General features: G+C 34.8%; 1 protein-coding gene across 5 annotated transcripts; it reads right to left on the reverse strand.

Moving 5' to 3' along the window:
- Positions 1-4228: 4228 nt before the first annotated feature.
- LOC140664513 (uncharacterized) lies at positions 4229-11661 on the reverse strand. Of its 5 annotated transcripts, none has more exons than XM_072889671.1 (4): positions 11569-11661; positions 8622-8993; positions 5109-5262; positions 4235-4944 (listed from the first exon to the last, which is right to left on the reverse strand). In XM_072889671.1, exons 2-4 carry the CDS (start codon positions 8639-8641, stop codon positions 4699-4701), a joined length of 420 nt encoding a protein of 139 aa, XP_072745772.1. In that variant the 5' UTR covers positions 8642-8993; positions 11569-11661; the 3' UTR covers positions 4235-4698. The 5 variants fall into 5 exon arrangements, with proteins under 5 accessions (XP_072745774.1, XP_072745772.1, XP_072745773.1 ...); XM_072889672.1 differs by lacking the exon at positions 11569-11661 and adding an exon at positions 11200-11298; XM_072889670.1 differs by lacking the exon at positions 11569-11661 and adding an exon at positions 10925-11032.
- Positions 11662-23476: the final 11815 nt, after the last annotated feature.

Here is a 23476-nt window from a genome sequence, read left to right on the forward strand (position 1 = left end):
CTGAAACGTACTTCTTAAAGTGCGAGCAACCGAGCCTCCCGCGAGCTCGGGATTTTCCGTCTCCGTTCGGCTCGACTCGGCGATAGTCCCCCCCGTCTCTTCATCACCGTGGAGACCAATCACGCGACGAGCGGAGAAACGAAATAACCGCCATTCCCAATGTATAGTCCCCTCGACGTGACTGCAGCTACGTTCAAACTTGCTGGAGCATGTGCGGAAAGATTGTACAGTTATCGCGGTTTCTACTAAGGAAGGTGAAGAGGGGAGGAACACGGTCGAGAGAATACCAATCGCAACCTCTCTGGACGTGCTACGATATTCCAAGTTCCAGACTCGAGATTCGAGATTCGAGGGACGAAATTTCAAGAGTCGTCTCTTCGCACATTGGTTCACAGATTTTTCAGGAAACGGTAATCGCACGGTAGGATTGCACAGAGATAAATATCTATCTTGCGCGACTTCATTTTTCTTTATGAAAATTATACCAGCGGAATTTATTTCCGCATCATGGAGAGATATCTGATTAATTTTTTTTATTATTTTGAATTACATTCATGTTTCTTTTTTTTTTACCATTGGAATTCTTATATCGTATATGTATATTCTCTCCCACACGATTCTTCATCGCTCGTTACTCTACGACGTGATTAACGAGATCAACGTAAAGGATCGGGATCGAAAACACACATCGTCAAATTAATTTAATTGTGGCCTTAATTCGTCGCTTTAATTGTCCTTCACGCGCTCGTGCTCACACGAATGGCAGTCGCGAAAAGAGAGCGGCGCAGCGGCGCGTCCCCTGGTTAACGGCAGAAGGAAGTGCATCGAGAGAGAGAGATGAGAAATAAATAAGTCCAGTCTCTCCAAAACAACGTACGCAATCTTATCGCATACGTATATATTCGGTGGATTTTTATGTTTTCGCACGACGCGACGTGTTACGCGTCGTCAACTTATTTACATACTGCTCGGATTATCGTTGACGTTTTATACAAGACGATAGACTCATACGTTCGAAAGTTATATTGAGTTGACCCAAAACGTAAAAAGAGAACTGTTATCTTAATTTATTTTTTTAATCTTTACATCGAGGCAATGGAAAATGTACGCGAGAAAAAGGTTTCGCTCTAGATTAAGAAAAAAATAAGACGCACAATTTTTGATACGTCATTATTTTATATTTATATTGATATTAAATTTGCTGACTTTGCTATTAATATATTCGTTATCAAGAATAATCGCGATCGATGATTGATAATTTATGTCTCAGATTTATCAATGTCAGTTTAAGTTCGATGTACTTTTAAATCGATTAAAAGTAATACTCGCCCAGGGGAGGGAGCGCGGTGAGTGCGTTGAATAACTCTTTGAAATAGTCTGAACTGTAAAAAAAAATCTAGGTGAAGAAATTGGAAAATTTTAATTCATAAAATGTTGCGCCAAGATTTTCAAGATTTTTCGCGAGGCTACGCGACGCGACGTGACGTTTCGTTCAATTTTACGCATCAAGTTACAGCGCTCCACGACAATCGCGCGTCGCAGCACCGAGTGCGATGACATAAAATCAACGAGACGAATCGAGACCTTTTTTCATTGATAATTGTCAATTTACTCCGTTGTGCTCGTCTCGCACGCGGCACGCGAGGGGACCTACGGGAAATAACAGCATCGCGCGCTCGTCGACGGCGCAACTCACGGCGAGCGAAGCGTAGATAAACGATCCCAGAGACCAATTGGAGAGAGCGCTTGCCACGCGGCATTCTCTCTCCCTCTCTTTCTCTCTTAATCGCGTTGGTGTACGTCGGTTCGGTTTACACGCCGCCATAGCGTGGCGCGGGTATTTCGAATATTCAAACTGTCATCCTTTCCCACGCAAATCTTAGCTCGACGATCAATTAAATCGCAGATTGTCTATTAAATTATTTTATATGTATTTGCAAAAATCTGCAGTTTGTCAAATTTTGCATTTTATATGTTGTGTTAAAAATGGCGCAAATTATCTTTACACATATAATATATTATTAATTTCTTTTTAATTACGATTCGAATGAGAGATATCATAACGTGAGAAGAGAAATTCCGGTGCCGGTGCAGCACGTTGCGCTCTGGGAAACGAGAATCCCACGCAGCATCCAGGAAGTGGTGAGGGGTGGTACCGGATGCATTTCAATGAGGGGAGACGAGCGAACGAGTTCACGTAAAACAATTCTTTCTGCTTTTGGCAGAGAGAGAGAGAGAGAGAGAGAGAGAGAGAGAGAGAGAGAGAGAGAGAGAGAGGAGGGGGGAGGGAAAGAAAGAGACCACCAGTCTCTCTTTCATTGTCCACCGCAGGAGTGCATTTCAGCGAGGTGTCTGGTCGCACAGGTTGCGCTTTGTAACCCGCAATAAAGCGAAGGCTCTATTATCTACTTTATGGGATATTTGTTACAAAATATCATCGATAAATTCGTCATCAAATTTGTATCGAATAATGAGAAAGGCTTATACATTGAAATTAAGAAGCGATGCAAAGTGCAATGCAATAATTAATCAACTGATTATTACGTTATTATGTTTCCATTGTTTATATTTTGCTTTTGTCTTGATACAATCCTTCGTGAAATATTATTTGAAATTGAATGTATCATATTGGATATTGACACATTTTATTTATGCAGTTTTACAAATTTACGTATTGTTGCGCAAATAATTATTGACGATTAAAAGGAAAACAAACATCTTTCGCATGACAGATAACACATTGCGCGTATATTTGTAAAGTGGTCAGATTATTTCCGAAGGAAGTTTGTGTTTATTCGCGGACAAGGCGCGCGACCGGAAGACGCACGGCTGCATCTGCATCGGTCGCGTGTTTGCCAACGAAAGAGAGTCACCTGTTTCATCATTTTGCTATCAAAGCCGGGCTTACCCTGAGACCGGCGTGTGTTATCTCATCGCGTGCTAGCGGTAACGAGGACAAAGCTGCACATGCGCGATAAATCACTTTTATCAAGCTCAAGGTGGTGGTGGATCGAGATCGAGGTTGAGAACGGGTGCACTGTTTCGCAGAAGTCTACTTTTCTCCGAGACGGTATTTGGCGAAATGGAAATAGAAGCACTAATTCCGACGGTTTCTCGGCACAAATATTACAAATAAAAATACTAAAATTTAAGAATCGAATAATCGATTAAATCTTTGCTTTAATTTATATTTGTGTAGAAACATTTTATACATATATATACATATATATATATATATATATATATATATATCTAATATTTAAAAATATACATGATAATACACAATACACGCACACACATACAGACTTTTGTAGAGTTTTTCAAAGAACGGAGGTTTCTTGTTCTTGAGCGTCTGACATTATTATCCGTTTGCATTCGCGGAAGGTTCTTTATCGGAAGGATTCTCAATGCTTGGTCAGAACAATGTGTGTGGTATATATCCTACAGCAATATCCTTTGTCGTCGTCGCGATTGTGCCCACTTCCGTGGGAATTCGTAGAACGGAAGTGCAATTTCTGGCTGGTACCGCGTCGTGTCCAGCTTCCATAACAGCAACGCGAAAAAAAGCGATCTTTAAAGAAGCGACGCCAGGTGCAACGCTTTCTCGCGCCTTCTCGTGAACGAATTCTCCGGATTTAATTCGACGAAATCATGATACTCGTGGTATTAATTTCTCTCTGACGGTGAGAGTGTTTTACGGAGAAGATACAATCGGTGAAAGGTGACAAAGATTCGCAATCGTAAGATTTTGTAGTGTTTAATTTGTGATTAATGCGAGTTTACGTAAATTGTGCGTTCTGATAACGTCAGAAAAAAAGTGTGCCATTAAAGTTATTATCTATTAAAATTATACATTATTAAAAATTGTCATGCTGAATCATCAATTTTACAAGTTTGAAGATTAAAATATCTAGCGGCAAATACTATAGAATGCTCATTGTAGACGCAGATGTTTCATTTTGACGTAATATACATATGTATATATTAGATCACGCATAATTTATGTATAATCAGCTGCAATAACTATGAGCGTCGTAAACTTTAAGTGCGTAATTTCCTGGCTTTTCGTTAATGCTTTTTATGAAAATGGAAGAGAAGGCAAGAAGAATATGTTGGAAAACACACAGATTTTTTTACAAATATCATAGAAATATATTATCTTTTCTTACATCTATACATGTGAATTATTTATCTCATATTATATAAATATCATTTGAGTATATAATGTACGTGTATTGCACGTTCGTTTTCTATAAATATTAAATTGCATAAAGTCACATACGATGCTTTAAAAATAATATAATTGAGTTTAATTGAGACAAATCACGCGTAGTTGCTTCTTTTGTCAAATATTAACAAATTTCATTAATTAAAATAAAAAATTTTGCTTTGGTTTCTTCGAGACATGTTGGCATTATGCCTTCTTTGACTAGAATTTATAATATAAACTAAAAATAATTCAATTTTATTAATAAATTACCAGTTTGAAAATATAGTCTTATCACATTTGTTTACAGGACTTTATATTCGCCACTTTCTCGCTATTTGTATAAAAATCTAACTCTTACTTCAACTGTAAATTTTCAAGAAAAAATGTGCAAATTAATTATATAGGTTATTTTTTTTTTTTTCACAGGAAACCATTTCTGTGTCTCGTCGATGCTATCAAGTCTTTGCTATTATCTATATCGAAAAATATTACGACTCTTCTAATTTAGCTTTTTTCGTCGCATTTTCCTCCGTTGGTTCATCATTTTTTCTTCTTGTATTTCTTTCTGTTTCTGTTTCTTCAATCTGTTCTTCTTGCTCGTTCCTATTCTGTTCTTCGTCAACTAAATTTTTAGAATCAGAAATTTCATTTCCGTATTTGTCTACTTTTACCCACATGTAACGGCCAGGTAGTGGCATTTCGCGGTTAAAATCAAAGTTCCATTTTTTCATGACCTGCACATTCACACAAAAATCAAAATTTTACTTCATTTTAATCGATATCTAATCTATTTTTGATAGAATTATTTTGTCGAGATATATAATTATTTAATAGATGAGAAAAATTTTAATAAATCTGGATTTAACTTGTTAGGAGAAAAATCGTTTGTTTCTCTTACCTCTTCTGATATTCGTCGGTTCTCTTCTATAATACGATTGTAAAAGTTCTGCTCCTCGCCGTCGCTGTCATTTTCGTCTGCAAATAGTTTTCTACGCGCGCGCTGTAGACCATCTACCGATGTACTGACATTTTTTTCCATTATCAGCTGGACTCTTGTAAGGAAAGTTAAGTTTTTAATGACAAAACATTTTTAAATTTATTCTTATATTTATGTAAATAATTGCTCACATATTGAAATTCTCTCCCTCTCTCTCTTTTTCGATATTTCTTTATCAACTTTTTATAATTTTGATTATATGTATTTACGTAAGGAAACAATTTTATCTTGTATAGATATGGGTAATGTATATTTTTACTTGTTTTCTTTGTTAAATATACACACAGACTAATTTCATAAATGGAGTTAAAAAATTGATATAAATTAATTTTGTTTACATTTTTATATATGCAATACGCTATTACAATGCACTAGAACGTACGAGAATAAATAATTACAAGTCTAATATTGTATTAGAAATGTGCAAATATTTTTTTAAGCGTGAGATTTCTCTTTCGTTTTTTGCTTGCTACATATTATTTTATATGTATTTATTAATTTTGAAAGAATGTATTGTTTTTATGTATAGTATAAAATATTAAAGAAAATACTTTATACTACATTATATACTATTTACTTATATATATATATATATATATATATATATATATATATATATATATATATATATATATATATAATTCATACAAAAAAATTAATTGTAAATGTGTAAACATTTTTTGTACACTTCAATTACTAGAAATTGTCAAAGAAATTCTTTGAGAAATTTTATCAATGCATTTGCTTGTTCTTTGATAAAACGATTAAAGCAGTTAAATATAAAACTACTGACTAGAGGTTCTGTCGTTGAATGGAACAAGTAAACTTGTTGACAAACTTTTAAAATTAAATAAATATCTACAAGGATATATTTGAAAAAAAAACAAAGCTATAATTATATTATTTATTTCATACACGATTATATCGAATATAGTCAAAATATCAAGAAAGAATTTTGCCGTTATTTTATCTGCAGTGCATTTTTCTTTTGCTTGTTGATAATTTCAAAAAAGTTATTCTACATGATACCTATACACAAACTAATAATATCCTTCTACGTAAAGCTGTCAAGCTACCAGGAAAATTCATTGAAGAATAACATTCGATATTAATCACCGATCGTGGCGAGTTATGACTATGATATTGTATGGTTTGTAAATAAGATGACATGCATCAAGAGTCAAGCTTTCGCGCGAGGTAAGACTATCTATACGTGCAAACGGTAAAAGAAGGAGAAAAGGAAGAGAGAGAGAAAAAGAGAGACTAGTAGCATTGTCGGTCAATATGCCGTTGGACGGACGTATTGGAATGCATTACACTTCCGGCACACACGATTGCGGGCACGAAAGCTATTTGTCATTTTCACGTACATACACTCTTACAGTCTTTTAATATTACTGTGTGTTGATCGTTAGATAATTTACATGGTAAATATTTTAAAATTACCTTCGATATATAGTATTACAATATTTTACATATAATTTAAGAGCTTATTCTTAAATGATTTTGAATTCATATTTAGAATATTTAGAATAAAATGAAAGTTATGCGTGGAAAGCTTTGTAATGAATAGTTTTCAATTTTTATAGATGTAGTAAATTATTTCTAAAAAAAAAAGTTCTTTTAATTATCTGTGAATTACGTGTATGTAATTGGAAATCCATGCACTAAATACAAACATTTATTTCGATAACATTAAAAGAATACCCTTATTGTTAGTAATATCCAAATTTACTTCTGTATCTTATAAAAGATAATTTTAGTGGTTTTACTCTAATTGACACGCGTTCTCTTTCTCTTAATGAACGTTGTAGAGGCATTTCCTGAAGCCAATAAGAATAAAACCCAGATTCCCAAAATTACATTAAAGTCGAAGATAAATTTTTTTCTCTTGTATGTTTGCTCTTTAATGATCGCGAAACTTTTTGCGCGCGTTCTTTAACATAAACTGGTTTGATCGGCTGGCTTTCGTCCGGGGAAATTAACAAGCAAATTCCGCGTTATTCGCATAATTACCTAATTACTATGATGCACTTTGGTGCAAATGATACCAGTCAAGTACATTAATTCCGCTGATTATACGTGTAGATATATATACAATGTCGGAGTAAGAAAAACCAAATGCATCTCTCTTCACACACCGGGTTAATGTACTCGATTGTAATACGAATGTAATGCTTTTCTCTCCGACATTTCGGCCACACTTACGCGTACACGGATCAAGAAGATAAATGGACGCTGCGTGGTCCACGAATCAAGGTGCGAGATGACCCGCAAGAAAGAGAGAGAGAGAGAGAGAGAGAGAGAGAGAGAGAGAGAGAGAGAGAGAGAGAGAGAGAGAGAGAGAGAGAGAGAGGGACGCATTGTTGAAATCACTCGAATAGCGTCATGCCGGGTTTGCGATCATCCGATTCTCGGCATAATATATTGTCGCGTCGTATTAACTCGAAAATCGCAATCGTCCGAGAAGAACAGTATTTTTTTCTGCGACTACCATATACCTTTAACGATCATCCAATTATTGCGGATTTATTGCTGGCATAAATTGCGCGTACCGTTTATTTGGTCGTCTTAAGTTGACAACAGCGATTTATTTAGAGCACTATGTGCCTGCCCGGCAAACCTAACTGCCACATTGAAGGTAATACTCGTTTGAAATAATATCTTGCGCAGCTTCAATAAAACATGAAATTGTTTCATTTGTTTACATAAATTTTCATTTTTTAAAACGTAGAAAAAATTATTTTATTATATCGCGCACGCCTGCAATTATTATATATAGTTTTCCACAATGTGTCTTATCTAAATAGCTATATGGATCGAAACATCGAGAATTTCGTGTTATAGAGGAAATTATTGTGTCCTTGCACATTCCACTTATACGCCTATAGTCTATCAAAGGAGGTAGTATGGGTTTAAACGGAGGTGCACGCCTTTCCCTGACCTACTTACGCATTTTATTCCCGACAAATATCGCATTGCACATTTAAAATTTCTCTCTTTTATCATATTATTTATTTTAACACGTGAGACACAAATATTACGTATTGTCAAATTGCACGTGACAATAATCTGTTTTAAATTAAAAAGTCGATTTTATAGTTGAAAAAATGTGCATACAATGTAAAAAAATTTTATATTCGATAAATATAATTGCGGTTTATTATGCGCAATATAACTTTATAATTTTTACAAATTTTATTTTTATATTAATCTTATGATCTAAAGCTGCATAAAAAATGCTAATGGCAACACGATATGTATTTATCGAAAAAGAGAAAGAATACTTATAGATTGTAAAAATAATTAAAGAACAAAGGAAATTATGCTACGCTCGATAAAATAAATATAAATAAATATAAATGAAATTCAGCTCAATCTATTAACGCTCTCTTTAGACGTTCATCTACTCACTTCTTTGGGATATTTTTCATTCGATTTCTCAGGAATATATATGCGCATGTATGTGTGTGTATCTGTGAACGATGATAAGGTATCGACTTTATCTTGTATTAATTACACAGACGAGCGCACTCAATCGAGATCACTTTTGTTACACTTGGTAATTGCACACGCTTATTTATCTCGTCTTAGCACGTGCGTCTCGTCTTTCCGTTTAACGTCGACTTCAGCCAGTTTGTACAGTTCCACCCGATCGATAAACACGTTTTCATCGGGGGTGTGGAATTCAATGGGGTAGTTTGGTGCGCGCGCACGTTTCTGTGACAAGGCTTGTCAGTGCGCATTCGCCAAGTGTCAATGATAGAGGACGAATGTTGATTCGGGCTGAATTGGAAAATTTATATAATAAATAACAGGTTTTTCAGATAATCAAATATATAAGTGATAAAATTAATACTACTTTAAAACGGATCCAAGTTGAGTATAAATGCACAACTTGTTCTTTGGATTTATTTAAAAAAAGATCAATTTTTTAAAACATATGTTTAGCATTGGTCTACTTTCTAACGTGAGAATCAGAGTCAAATGACCTGTCAAAAAGATTTGTGCATAGAAGGCAGTAATAATTTATACTTATTTTTCACATTTTCGGTAAATCACTTGAAACTCACTCAATATATTGGCTAACGCCAAAATATCCTAAGATGTAAGCAATATCGTTATCCTCCCAACAATATTTATCGGTATTTATAAAAACACGATATATAAGTGAAAATGTTGGTTAACTTGTTGGATGACGGAGTTATAGCGACCGCGAAACTTGGGATGCAACTAATCCTAAGGTAAGACTCTAGTCACTTGCTGCATCTGCAGTTGCAGCTGACTAGCCTAGATTCCGCTGTTAGACCCCGCGTATAGGAATAGCCACGAGAAGCATGACAGTACGAACGACACGCATGCGCGAGACAACCCGTTAACCGCACATTTTATTCACGCGGTCGTTCATCCCGCGAAGCGAATTTATATATCGGCCGATAACGATCGAACGATACCCTTCCGTGAAAATATCTCTGGACGTTCCGCGAACTTTATTCTCGCTCCCGCGAGACAAAGGGGAGGATTAGCGAGAAACTTTCGTTGGACCACCTCGGAGAGGCGCGATGGGAATTATCTTGTCAGCTTGGCGCACACGTATTTCCGTTCCGGACTATAATGTCTCCTTTCGTAGAATCATCTGCGCGGAATGGAACGTAATTAATGATGCACGTCCGCAATGAGTCGCCCGATGCCTTAACGATAACGCTTTAATTAATAGCACCGCGCCGTTATCGATTCAAGCTCAAGGCCCAAGGTTGCAGCTTTCCGAGAAGTGTCTAATGCATCGCATTTACGATCGATGAAAGAGAGTAACACGATCGCTCTGCCGTATATCGGCTCGTAAAATCCGATATGTGTACCTCGATTGAACACTATGCAAAGATTGCTCTGACTCATCGTATCATATTGAAACGCAGTTTGCGATAAGATGCACAACTGAGAGAAAGCTCCGTTGCTTCGTCACAATTGACCTTTCCGCAACCTGATTAAAATAAAACGAGAATAAGTTGCCAATTAAGCTAATATAACATCTGCGTATATTTTAACTTGCAAATTTATTTTATCTATACCTAGTATAACTAGTCTGTATTTATATCTATATAACTAGTATAAGAGCTGAAATTTCACTTGAAGAGATAAGATTTAAAAATAGTTTTAAATTTTTGAATTGATAATTAATTGCAAATTTATATGGGGTAAACTAGGGTATGATGGCCATAGGCTGTCATTTTTTCAATAATCGCTATATAGTGTGCTTTTTCAGTCATTATCAAAGATAATCGATATTTATAGTAGTTTATGCGCATACATTATTCGAAATAACGATATTGTGAATCTTATATTGTATTTTTACTTTTGATTACTTGCAAAGTTTTTCATGTGTCCACTAAAAACTGTTATAACGTCGAATAAATGACAGTTTAGCTATCGTAATCGACGTTAGACATATTATAAAGATATGTAAATTGTTATATGACCTACAATTTTTATTTTCGTTTTCACTATTTTTTTATAAATATTATGGTCATCTTTTCCTTAAAAGTTGGATAAGATGGCCAATGCTTACGTTGTACTATTTTGATAATATAAATTTTCCTTTTAATTTCGATAATATTACGTAATTTAAGCTTCGGTGAAGATAATATGCCAAACACAATTAAAAAATAACAAAAATAAAAGTATGTTTTTTGCATTTTAAAAAACTATGGTCATCTTACCCGAGTTTACCCTATTATCATCGATATGTTTGCGATATAACGTTCGATTCCTGTGCTGTAGAATATTTTTATTTTACGAGATACGTAAAAGTAGCACAATGATGGGAAGTGAAGAGTTTTCACACGCACGCACACATTACGCGAATACGCTCGTACAACGTCTGCGAAACGCAACTTCGGAAACGTTCTTCGATTCTTTTTCGTTTCCTTGGGCTCCTTGGTTAGGTATTTCCGACGACCTCTTTAACGGCCCCAGGGCAACCGCCGTTTCGTACCGTTTCGAAGGCGGTGTTCCGTATCGTGACTGCGGTTGAGAAAACACAAGCAACTAAATCGCACAGAAGTTTTTTTTTTCAAGTAAGCCAGCACCTCTCTCGAACGTTGAATGGCGGAACGTTTTTCGCGCCCGGTACTTGTCCCCGTCCTCGACTCGCTCCTTGACTCTGGTCTTTAACCTGTCAGCAACAGTGTTTTTCTCTTCCTCAAATGAACTCGTGCCGTTCCAACAAAACGCACGTTTGTTCCAAATGCGTGATGCGACTCTTTCATTTTACCAGAAAAGATCCGCGATTTTTCGTCCCTCCCTCTCTCTCTCTCTCTCTCTCTTTCTCTCTCACGGGCAAAAGTATTCTCTGCAAAATTACCAATTATCAGTGGTTGGTCATTGACTCGTAGCCTCTTCTCTTCTTTTCTCTGCTGCACTTTCAATCATTCACACGGAAGTCAATTCGTATTGTCGCGATGACACAAATTCAGTATGAAAAATTATCTAACCTTATAATCGAATGACAGAAGGACGGAAACATGAAAAAAGAAATAGCTATAACCATAGATATAGTATATATATATATATATATATATATATATATATATAATATAATGACAACATGATTGCTTAACTACTAATTAGAAATAGATCCTAACATATTTAATATCACTAGTTTGCATCTATATTATTTTTTAGTAATTAAGATTATTTCTGATTGATTAAAGAATTTTGAATCACTGCGCATTCACAAAAATGTTACACTTTAATCTTATATTATGAATGAAAAGATCAGCTTAAATTAATACAATTTTGACAGCTCAGTTTCAGCTGAGTGTGCAATGTATCGAGGTTAGCACGTCTGTTGCATAATGATACACGTCTATTGTATGATGATGCACTTATTATTTCTCTTTTCCTTGCAACACTTTTCAGCTGCTACGTGATATCCTTGCAAATACTCTTTCGATTGTTGTGCAAATGCAATACATACGACGATCGATAGCAGGACGGAGTAATAATATTTATCGCTTCAGCATCGTTATTGACAGCATTATGAAACTGTTTTTCTTTCTCCCTCTTCTCGATCTTATTATATGCCAAGTTCCTTTTATTTCGCATTACGAATAAAAATATAAGTATGGAACATTGTTGTTTCTTCTGTTATTAATCGCATTGAAAAATTTGCATATAAAATTATTAAACAGTAAATAATTAGACCAACTTTTATTAAAGAAACATGTAGTATATAAGAAAAAAATAATAGTCTATATTTGATGTCCCTTTTCTAATGTGATATAAAATAATTTCTTATTTATTATATTATTCTTGTCACATGTAAAATTTTTGCCAAGATTAGATTTAGTAACCCATCTTTTTTATTAAGATTTGTCTTAAAGCCATGTTGATGAATAAGATCAGAATGCAAAAAGTTTGATTAGGAAAAACGAATGGTTGAGCAAGATTCGAAAAAATCTGACTTGACGACGCAGTCGCGCGTAACGCGGTTCTTTCGTTCTGCGCCTCGACACCTGTGCAAAAGAAGATTCCCCCAGGTAAACTCTCTCATCCCTACTCGCCAAGAAATCGGCTGAAAGGACGTAGAGGGTTCGACTAGAGTGCCTATGCCCAGTAATTATTCCGCTTGAGTTACCGGACAAACGGATGGGCCTTTAGCGCCCCAGAAAGAAATTTCTGCCGGACAGTCCCCTCGTGGCGAAGAAATCATTTGCATCTCTTAACACGAGAAAAGATTTCCGATGCTATTATAGATAGAGTTAATCTAATGCAGTGAAACTTTGCGTGATACAAAACAGCGCCTAGGAACTATTAGCTTGTTTTGAAAATTAAATGAGGTTTTCCTGCATTATTTCTTTACAGTAAAATGCACATGTTTAAGTACATTTAAAACTATTTTAATATACGCATAACATACTTAAATTGTTTTATCGTATTTCCAGAAGAAAATTCTTTTTTGTCCTTTGACAATAAAAACATGAGTTTGAGCATAAAATGCGTGACTTATTTATTTAGCTTACGTGACTTATATTTAGTTTAGCATCGTATGTGTGTGCCTCTAACACAAGAGTATTTCTAACATATCTAATCAATATTTAAAAAAATTGAATTCAAAGAGCATGACATATCGAATATATATAACGTAACAAATGACGTAATTCTTCACAATTCCAAACCACATTTCTTCACATTTTATATTAATAAACTGCTAATAATTCTGTGTTTAAAGAAAATTTGATTTCATCAGGAATTTTTATCTTATATGATGAGCGGTTTTATTTTAATTCCCGAAAAAAATATAATAATATACATAATATTAATTAAAGAGAGATTGTGCGGCAGTCAATAATGTTATAAAAAGCTATTTTACCTTGCGCGCGTTCTTGACTTCGTTTCTTATCGCAGGTCGTAAAAATTGCATCCTCGCAGTACTCGAATGCCGACATTATTAACCTATCGCTAATGCGTTTCAGATTTGCCCGATAGCACGCGACCATATTCGTTTCGCATTCTATCGAAGTAGCGATCGATATTAAATTGTTCACTTCTTTGACGAATAAAATATTAAATTTTTTTCTTAAGTTTTTCAATTTTTTTACATGATTCGCTTAATTGCACCTTCTTTTTGAGCATATTCGACATCCGGATATTCTGTTTCTGTAAAAAATCACAAGCCTTAATTTTAATGTCGCAGAAGTCAGGCGTACCCTTTTTCTCCCTTTGACAGGCAACGAACCTCGAGCGATTCTTATGAATGGGATGCATATTCATTCATTTCTGACCGAATGATGATGCACGTGTTGCCTTCCACGGATCCGACATATGCTAAAATCTTTCGTGCCAACTGTCGCTTCCTGCATAAATTCACAGACCTTGAAATGTATTCTTCACGAAAAGAAATCACCTCGGTCACGCTCTGTTCGAAGAGACTCGCGCGAGGGACAGGTTGCTATTACTGGTAATAGGAAGCGAGTCTTTGATTCCTTTCTGGAAAATTGTTGCGGAGTAAGATAGTAACGCGTTAAGTTGTGTTAACAATCCGTGATTCCTGCATATCTTGAAGTATGGAGAAACATTCTGTGTAGAAACTCGGAAGAAAATGAAAGACAATGAGAAACAAATAAATAATTTTTTTTTCTATTAGAAAATATGTATATAGGGTGTCTGATAATTACCGCCCCACCTCTATAGAGCAGATCAAACTGAACATAAAAGTCCTCTACCATTTTGCGATTTTTGTGATAATTATTAAAATATTAATTAAAAACGCTCAGCGTATGAGCGCGCGCCTTATATAACACTCAGCATATGCTATAAGTTTTTAATTAATAATTTAATAATTATTGCACAAATCGCAAAATGGTACAGAACTTTTATGTTCAGTTTGACCTGCTCTATCTGCCCTAGAGAGGTGGGGCGGTAATTACCAGACACCCTGTATATCTAGTACAATATAAAATGTCTGGCGGCTCTGACTTTAAAGAAACGACTTCTCGAGGAGTCACATGGCCTCTTTACGAAGGGTGCATGCGTTTAACGAAACTCCCCATGAAAGTCTGAGACTGCTCAGATTCAAAGTTAGCCTGCGGTGTCACCCCTCTTTATTTTCTCTGTGGTTTAAATCGGTATAAAAAAAAAGCAGCCCTCCGATTCAACAGGAATATTTTCTGTCGGATGTTTTCATCCGGCAGACGCGACATTTCCAGGGGCAGGAGCCAGACGGGAAAAGTCAAAGCTGTCTCACATGCGGCCAATCTGTCTCTGCTGCACGCTGCAGTCATTTATAAGTACGCGAAGGGAGATTACAAGATAGATAAAGAAGTACTCGGAATGTTCAGAAAAAATAAATCACTACTGGCAGTTACGAAGGTTTAGTTTCTTTGTATGGTAAAACGCGTAGAGAAGAAAAAAAAGTCAGAGGCACAAATTACACGTTTTATAGTAAAAATGTAATCTTTATAGATTAAATTGCAGCGTTCAGATAAATAATTAATATTTTATATCATCCAAATAATTATTTTTACAATTTAAACGCTAATTAAATAAGCTAGCTTTTCGAATCGCGATAAAAAAAATCGCTTTGTTGAAACGTCGTGTTCCGTAAACAAGGGTTATTTAAGAGTCTTTCACCCTACGGCATTTATATCCCGTGCAAGAATGCGAGCAAGAAATTATCGTAGTTCGCCAAGGTGGTTTCCTTGGCGCTCTCTCGCTCCGATGTTTCTTCGTTCCGATCATTATCTCTCGACCGGTTAATTACCTCGGGAACTCTTTAATAATTAACGTTACGGCATGCAACACAATTGCGATCTGCATTCTATCAGACGGCGGTTATCATAATTTCTGTATTACGTGAAGCGTATTTCTGATATTCGTATATATTCCTCCTCGTGATTTAACGTTATTTTTTTCTTCAAAGATGTTTATACGCATCGACTTATGAAAATATCTACTTTGAAAGTCGGTTTCTCGGTCCGTGATTTTATTTGCAGGAACACGTTTTATATACCAGCTGGATGAAATTTACGACGACTCGTTCGGTCGGTGTCCTCTCGCGCATTTTTATTCAGGACTTCGGGCTATCAATTTTTTCCCTTGGGAACGGGAACCACCTACAGATTCACCGCCCCCTTAGATCTTTTGCCACTAAACAAAAATAGATTCAACGTAGGTCGCGAACGCGACTGCGGAAATCCGTCTAGTATTTATTTCGCTTTCGCAGACAACGCTCGTTCATTTATGGCAGGTCAGTGACGCGTGTTCGTCCCACGCTCTAAAGAGATCATCGAACGACAATTCTTTTGTGATCTTCAGCAAGGTTGATGATAAATGAGTAAAATTGCATACTTTTGTTTTCGGACTTACATTTCTGATACACGTATAAGTTTCTACTTCAAACTTATCGGCATATCTATCAAGCTTATTTTCAAAAAATAAATTCTTATTTTGCAAGCATATAAGTGCAATAATTTTACAAAGATGTTATTTACAAAAAAATAATTTTCTTTTATTTATAATTAGATAACAATTCTAGTTATGTAATTGTAGTTTGATTGACAGTAGAATATCAGAAGAAAGAAAAATGTAGTGGCGATAAAAGTGTTACATGCATCTGATGATAAATTCTACAGACACATGAGCGCAATATTTAGCACATCTACTTCAGATTGTTAAATATTTGCTTTCGTACTGTCTGAAATTTGAAAAATCAGTGTATTGAGTGTCATGATGCTTTTTTTTTATAATGGAAAATAATGGTTTAACTTGCAACGTGTAAAATTATCGATGTACTTAATATATAAAAACAAAAACAAGATTTAAAACAAATTTATTAAAAATAAATTTAAAACATATTTTTAAACGAAGAGAAGAAAAACAATTTTCTATGTTAAATAGAAAGAAAAAAGAAAAAAGTGTCATTGTTTTTTCGCTTTGCTTGTTTTGTTTCTTATTCGTATTTACGTATATACACAAAAAAAGATAGGGCAAAAGGCTAATTATCATTCCTGTTTCCAACTGAGAATATTCACAGAAAATACTGCGTAGTATACCAAAGCGTACAGCCTTTAATTACTCATAATTGTACAGATACACATATTCAAAGAATTCACATTTATATCAACGGGGTATGCTTGATCCGATCTAGATCAAGATTATATGATATGTAAGTTATTCTTTTTCTCTTTATGAATTATATTAACACTGCAATCTTTGTAATAGTTCGTTTCGCTAAATAATGGCCATAGTTTGTAAGGAGAGAAATATTTCTAGGAAATAAGCTATATTTAATATGAGTGAAAATTCTTTCCAACTAGTTATTCAAATCGCTTTTTTTCTGTTTCTTCCGTTTCTGAATTATAGATATTTATTATTTATTATTCTTCATTAATTAAATTTCTTACATTAACATTTACAGGGTTTATACTCCCTGGAAAAACATGGAAAACCTGGAATTTTCAAAGATTTCTTTTGTATCTGAGAAAATCAGTTTCATGAATTTTTTTTAGTACATTTATTATATTTATAATAAATCAATTATTTGCATAAAATGTAAATACAATAAATAAATGTATTACATTTATAAATCTTGAAATTTAAGAGGTTCTGTGTTTTTCCTTTATATGAATTAAAAACATTAGGAAATATATGTAATAAAAAAATTTATTTTAGAGAAAGTTGTATTAAAATTTGGAAAATGTTCTCTTTACTTGGAATTTTTTAAACAAAATTACCTAGAAAATTAGAAAATTTTTTTACAAGATTTGAGTCGACACCCTGATTTGATGTTAATATACATATATCATGACATTAATTATTGACATGATAATATTAGCGCGTGAAAATTGTATGTACAATTAAGAAATTGATTTTTTTTTAATATTTACACTTATATTTATATATGTATAAAATTAAATACTCTTATTTTTCCGTCATCGAAGTGATTTTCGAATAAATCTGCCATTCGTTAAAAATTAAAATAATATCTAATTCGTTGGAAACGTAAATAAATAAATCCTTTTTTATTTCACACGTCTTATCAGCGCGATTATTGCGAAACACGCATGTATGGAATCTGGGCATTGTTCTATCGACGATGATCGATGACGTCCCCATTGGATATATAGGTTCTCGATACCGAGGAGAGAAAGCATAAAAGATTAGATGCGCCTGTGGGCGCATTCAACTTGGCTCGGAATTCAAAACCCTGGCATACAATTACCTCTTTTCTCGAGAGAAATCCAAAACCCGTACCGCGAATCCGAGAAGCCCAGGAAAGTCTCGGCATACAACGTAACGTTACACTGTTAAATCCCGTATGTAACGCTAGTCACGTGTATCTCCTTTTTCTTCTCGGTTCCTCCTCCCCTCTCTCCTCTCTCTCTCTCTCTCTCTCTATTATGAATTACCGGATGCGAGAGCGACCGCAAAATCTCTTCGTAGGATCTATGCGATATATTTTACTTCGCGCGAGTACGGTATGATGTCTAGTTTCGTCACGCGCATAGCGGACGCTATTGTACAATCGGTCCGTGTAATTTGAGACCGGTCGGATACATGTCACGATTCACGATCTACATACGTCACACATAAATCATATTATTTTAGATATTACGTAACCAATCATGTGTAAACAAATATATGCAAATTTATATATAGCTAAGAATGATATATACATTTTTCTTTTTTTTTTTTTATAATTATTAAATCATTCGAGTTGTCTGATCTTCTATTTTATGGTTGCATCTTGCGTGCATACGGCAATGATCTTCTTGATCCCTTTAAATCGATCGACAAACACATTTTCAAATATCACGAATAATTTTCCATAATTCTCAACAGAATCATCAATTTTCCACATTTTCCAGAAATAGACTCTCTTTGTCAAAATGCGTAAAGGTACTATTAAAAATTAAATAAAACCTATTAATATTAACATAACTAACATCTTAAATGTCGTCAACGTTTTTACTAAATTTTTTTGCAGATTAACATGAAATATAAATGAGTTAAATTGTAATTGTTTAAATAGGGAGTTAATAGTTAGGATCATACATGCAATAAAATATTTCGCGGTATGATTTAGGCCTAAAAAGGTAAAAGTTTAGTTGGAATAATTTCAAACATGCACTTTTAATTTCTTTTCAAACAAACAACTTTTGAACAGAGGAAATGGTCATTTTTCGAAGGAAAATTTTATTATAATTAACAATAACTTTTGTCTAAAAAAAATAGCAGTTCTTATCTGTAACAAACGCAAATTATTATTCTCAAAACTGCTTCGTGTTCAAAACACTACGCACAAACGATTTTAGCTCACCTGTGCTTTGTCGCAAACATAATACTGCCATAAATAAGCCGCAAAGGCGCGAAACGCAACGTGATTGTCCCGGAAATTTTACTATGCAAATATTGTCGGTTACGATATCGATTTATTGTTAGAGCAATATCACACGAATAGAAGAACTGTTCGTCGCAAGTTTACCGCGTCGACTGACGTCGCCCTCTCATGCTCCTCGTCAACGAGATGCGAAACAACGCTAAGCGTTCTGTTCGCGCTTACGGTCGTTCTTCCACGTTTTAAAGGGACTCGTGCACCAAACTGCATTCCACCGCGGTTAATCCATCTATGTATGTCTATTTATAAGTCGAACACTCACCGCCCTGTGGATTTCGACTCGGGTGCACGCACGCATTCACGGCCGTGCATCCACGGAGAAGTTCTGAGCGTCGCGCATCGATTTTATTTATAGAATAAAACACAGGACGGGCGTAGATATATGTATATTGGCTGTAGGAGGGCTTCAAAGAGAGAGACGTTGGGGTGCGCCAGTCAACGAGGGGATACCGTGCGAGCTTTAGAAAGGAAGTCTATTTCCGGAAAAAGGGGGAAACTGTCGAATTTACCGAAGCGAGAGCAGCTTGCGACGCTTGAAAACTTGGAATCGATCGACGATCGATTCCAAGAGATCACGTAGACTTGCCACATGCGTGCAAGAAACGATTTATAGAATGAAAAGATGCTCGAATCAAATGATTATTAAATAATAACTGTAGGATTAAATAATAAAAAGAGAGAAACATATAATTTCTCGGCTAAACGAATTTACAAAGAAAGACAAAATTAGCTCTAGAAGTGTAGAACTGAACTTTCTAGATAGTTAATTATATATTTATGGAAAAAGTTCAATTTTTATCGCAAAACTTTTTTTTTTAAATCAACTTTGAATTTAAACTGATTTGTGTGAACTTTAAGTTTCAACTGTGACTGTTTTCACGACGTTACAAAGAGTGCTCTCGTATTATTATTATTTTTTTTTTTTTTTTTTTTCGAGCTTGAGTATAAACCGGATGCGACATATACCGTGCGCTACGAGTCCATATAAGTACGTTAACCCGCTTGGCAACAAATTTCTAACTGTTCCTTTTTTTCTTCTTTTTCTTGCCTCGAGCGGCAGTACTTCCTTCGTCTTCGTGATAATTTTAAAACACCTTGTACCCTTCCTCCTCTCATTTTGCTCACTCGCCGAGACCGTTATCTCAATGTGTTGTACTTTTAACGAATATTTACTCAAAACGAAAACTTACGCACCGGTCTTTTATTTTCATCAGGCAATGAACCTCGAGGCAATTTTGAAATTTAATTTCGTTCCCAACTCCTGCAAATTGCGAAATCGTCATTATTAAATACTTTCGACAAATTCTCTGCGCAAAATGCACTCTTTTCTCGTCTCGATTTCTCTTTTTTTTTTCATCAAGTGCATCAAAAGAGTTACATATGTTATTCATATGTTATTAACAATAGATATTTTTATATTTAATTTATGTAATATTGAAAGGAAATTGTTGTTAATTTAATATACGATAGGATTTATTCTTATAATTGTATATTTAATGGATTCCAAAAAGTTTATCAAAGTTGATAAAAAAATTAATGAATTCTTTATGAGATTATTCGCCTAATATATTCATCATCGCCGTTTTAACCGTACGGTGCTTTAATTACTACTAATAGGTTAATTAACACTAATAGCGATTCTTTTAACGAATGTTGGCTAAACGAAGAAAGTAATCAAAGCTCTCGACGCATGAAGGGAAGAAGCTTAGTAGGCGCGCGATGATTTCCAGGATAGTTGTGGAGGCGGTGGTACGGAACGACTGAAACACAAACGTACATTCGTTTTTTCGCTCTTTATATTCAGACTGGAAGTGATTTCACGCTTCGAAGGACCTCTCTTCGACCTCGAGACAGGATCTAGGCGAGGCATCCTGCCAACGATCCTCCTTCCTCGCAAGCCTTATTTTGTCGTCTGCTATTCAACTTAATAATTTCTCTCTTGACCTTCGCGAGTGATTCACATTTTCATTATTGCGTATTTAATTTCTTTTTATTATTTTGATTTTATATTAAATTAAACTAGATTTCCTAATGTTTTTTTCCTTTGAGATACACCGCTATCCATAAAACCAAATACTTAAACAAAAGTAGATTACATGTAAATGTAAATTAAACATCTTTCAATCTAGATAGTAAAGAAGAGTAAAAATGCGTTTTATAGAATTTATTGCGGAATGTAGGGTTAAAAATGCGAAAAGCATTGAAAGGGAAGAAAATGCAAAGGGGCATAAAATTGGATATGGTCAATGGTGGTTCGAGGAGATCGCGGTTATAACAGCAGATGGACAATAATTTGTGTCGATTCGCTTGTTGGAAAGAGTCTGGAAATAGTCTCGTCGTCCTTTCTTTTGCAATCAAATTCGCAACGATTCTCACAAGGAGCCGTGAGAGACAGGATGAAGGACATTGGCTCGTGATTCGTAACTTTGGTCGATACGGTTAGTTTTTGCGGTGTCTTGGTCTACCGGCCAAGAAAATCTGTAAAGAAGTCTCCCCGTGAGACATCTCGGAAGAATGCATGCTGTAAATGTAAATGCACTAACTTTGTTGAAGTACACATTGATAAAATGAGTAACTCAATGATAAAAATCAGTCAACCTTTGGTTGACGAGGAGAAAGAATATACTTACCGACTGAAATGTTATCAGGCACTAGAAAAAAGGAACGTAAAGGGTATTTTTTACTTTCTACATTAGTGAATAAAGTGTCCGTCTCACGTTTATTATTTATTTCTATATGTAATTTTATCAGAAAAAAATCTAAAACGAAAACGAACAGCATTTTTTCATATTTACAAAGCATTTCTGCACTTAAAATTTTTATACATTTATCGCCGATTTAAAGTAAGAGCAAAAATGTAATTTTAACCATAAACGTAATATAAATATACATATAATCAATATTTAAACATTTGCTTAATTGATCGTAATCACAAATCATAAGATATAAATAAATCGTATATCATCAAAGGAATGCGGACGACTAAAAAAGAACGATTTCTTCTTCCAACAATCGAGTGATTATATTTCATTGAGCCAGGACTCGAATGCCATGCAAGTGTCGCTGAAAGATTTATAATATCTCTATCGTACCACTTAACTGTCAATGAGATTATTGTCAACTTAACGATGAGCAAAACGTGGTAGTAATCAAAAACCACGATTGAAATTGCAAGGACACTTTTAAAGTTGCATAGTTTTTTATAATAATGAAAAAAAAAATATATATATGTTATACAAAGTTTTTTTTTATAAAAAAATACGATAAATTTTTTACTTAATAATTTTTGCCAGGCCGTATTTTATCTAGAATGTTTTGATTATCAAGTATAAAAAGAAATTTAAAAAATGCTATTTCAAGTTTTGTATTTCTATGCAAGACAAAGTTAAAAATTATTAATTTTTTCTTCTTATATTACAAAGTCTTGATTTTAAGATGCGGATAAGCATAAACACGATATTAAAGAATTGCAAACGCCAAATTATATGCAAAAGGAAATGGTCATGACGTTCGCGTGGCGAACCAAACGGACATTCGAACCAGTTTTCGCGAAAGTCGAAAGTAAAAGGGATCGAAAAAGCGGGCCTCTCGATATGAATGTCCTTTAATTAAAACTGCCGGCTGGACCCTTTTCAAGCGTGCGTGTTTACAAAGTATTAGTTAATATACGGAGGACACGCGGAAGGGGGGGGGGGCGCGGATGGGGCGCGTGCTACCGTTAAAAAGTGAAATGCTACTGGGCGAGTTCGTTTTGGCCATTGTGGACATCATTTGGTGGTCTTCGATCGCGGACGTTCACCCTTCTCATTTAGGGCCGCCCTGATCCACCGGAAAGATTGTAATTTATCGCCACTGCCGACACGCGCTTTCTTGCCACCCGGTTGTCTGGACGCGAATGACAGTTAAAGTTTTTCACGGGAAAGAACGAACCGTTGAAATTTTCGACATTAGCCGAATGCGGTAGGTACAATTTGAGATTTGTTAAAAAAAACAAATAATATACGAGAACCATTATCGGTGATTTATCATACGATTATTGTAATACACGACATTTTCAAGATGGATGAGATTGAGTGCAAATCTTGCATTCTTTTCTAGCTTGTCTAGGTTTTTTTTTTATTATAAATTGAATCGGAAAATATACGAGAAGTTTTTTTCCACTAGCAGTTGTCCTACTTACAAAAAAATATTAACAGAAGAAAAAGGCCTTATATATACTCGTACGTGCGAAATGCATTTTATTGTCCGAAAAAAAAAAACCTTTGCTTGCTCCATCAGTGTTAGATACACTTAAATATTTCGATTATTAAAAGTATAAATCTAAAAAATGATTGATAGAACTTTGTATGTATTAAAAGAATTATTTGATAGA

This window comes from Anoplolepis gracilipes, chromosome 4 (assembly GCF_047496725.1).
Source record: "Anoplolepis gracilipes chromosome 4, ASM4749672v1, whole genome shotgun sequence".
Classification (NCBI taxonomy): domain Eukaryota; kingdom Metazoa; phylum Arthropoda; class Insecta; order Hymenoptera; family Formicidae; genus Anoplolepis; species Anoplolepis gracilipes.

Excerpts from the sequence above, each read along its gene's own strand:
- LOC140664513 (XM_072889671.1), bottom strand. The coding sequence starts at position 8,641 with ATGAAAAATATCCCAAAGAA. Across the intron at positions 5,263-8,621 it reads ATGAAAAATATCCCAAAGAA|AGTCCAGCTGATAATGGAAA; the intron begins GTGAGTAGATGA and ends TTTCCTTACAAG. Across the intron at positions 4,945-5,108 it reads ACCGACGAATATCAGAAGAG|GTCATGAAAAAATGGAACTT; the intron begins GTAAGAGAAACA and ends GTGAATGTGCAG.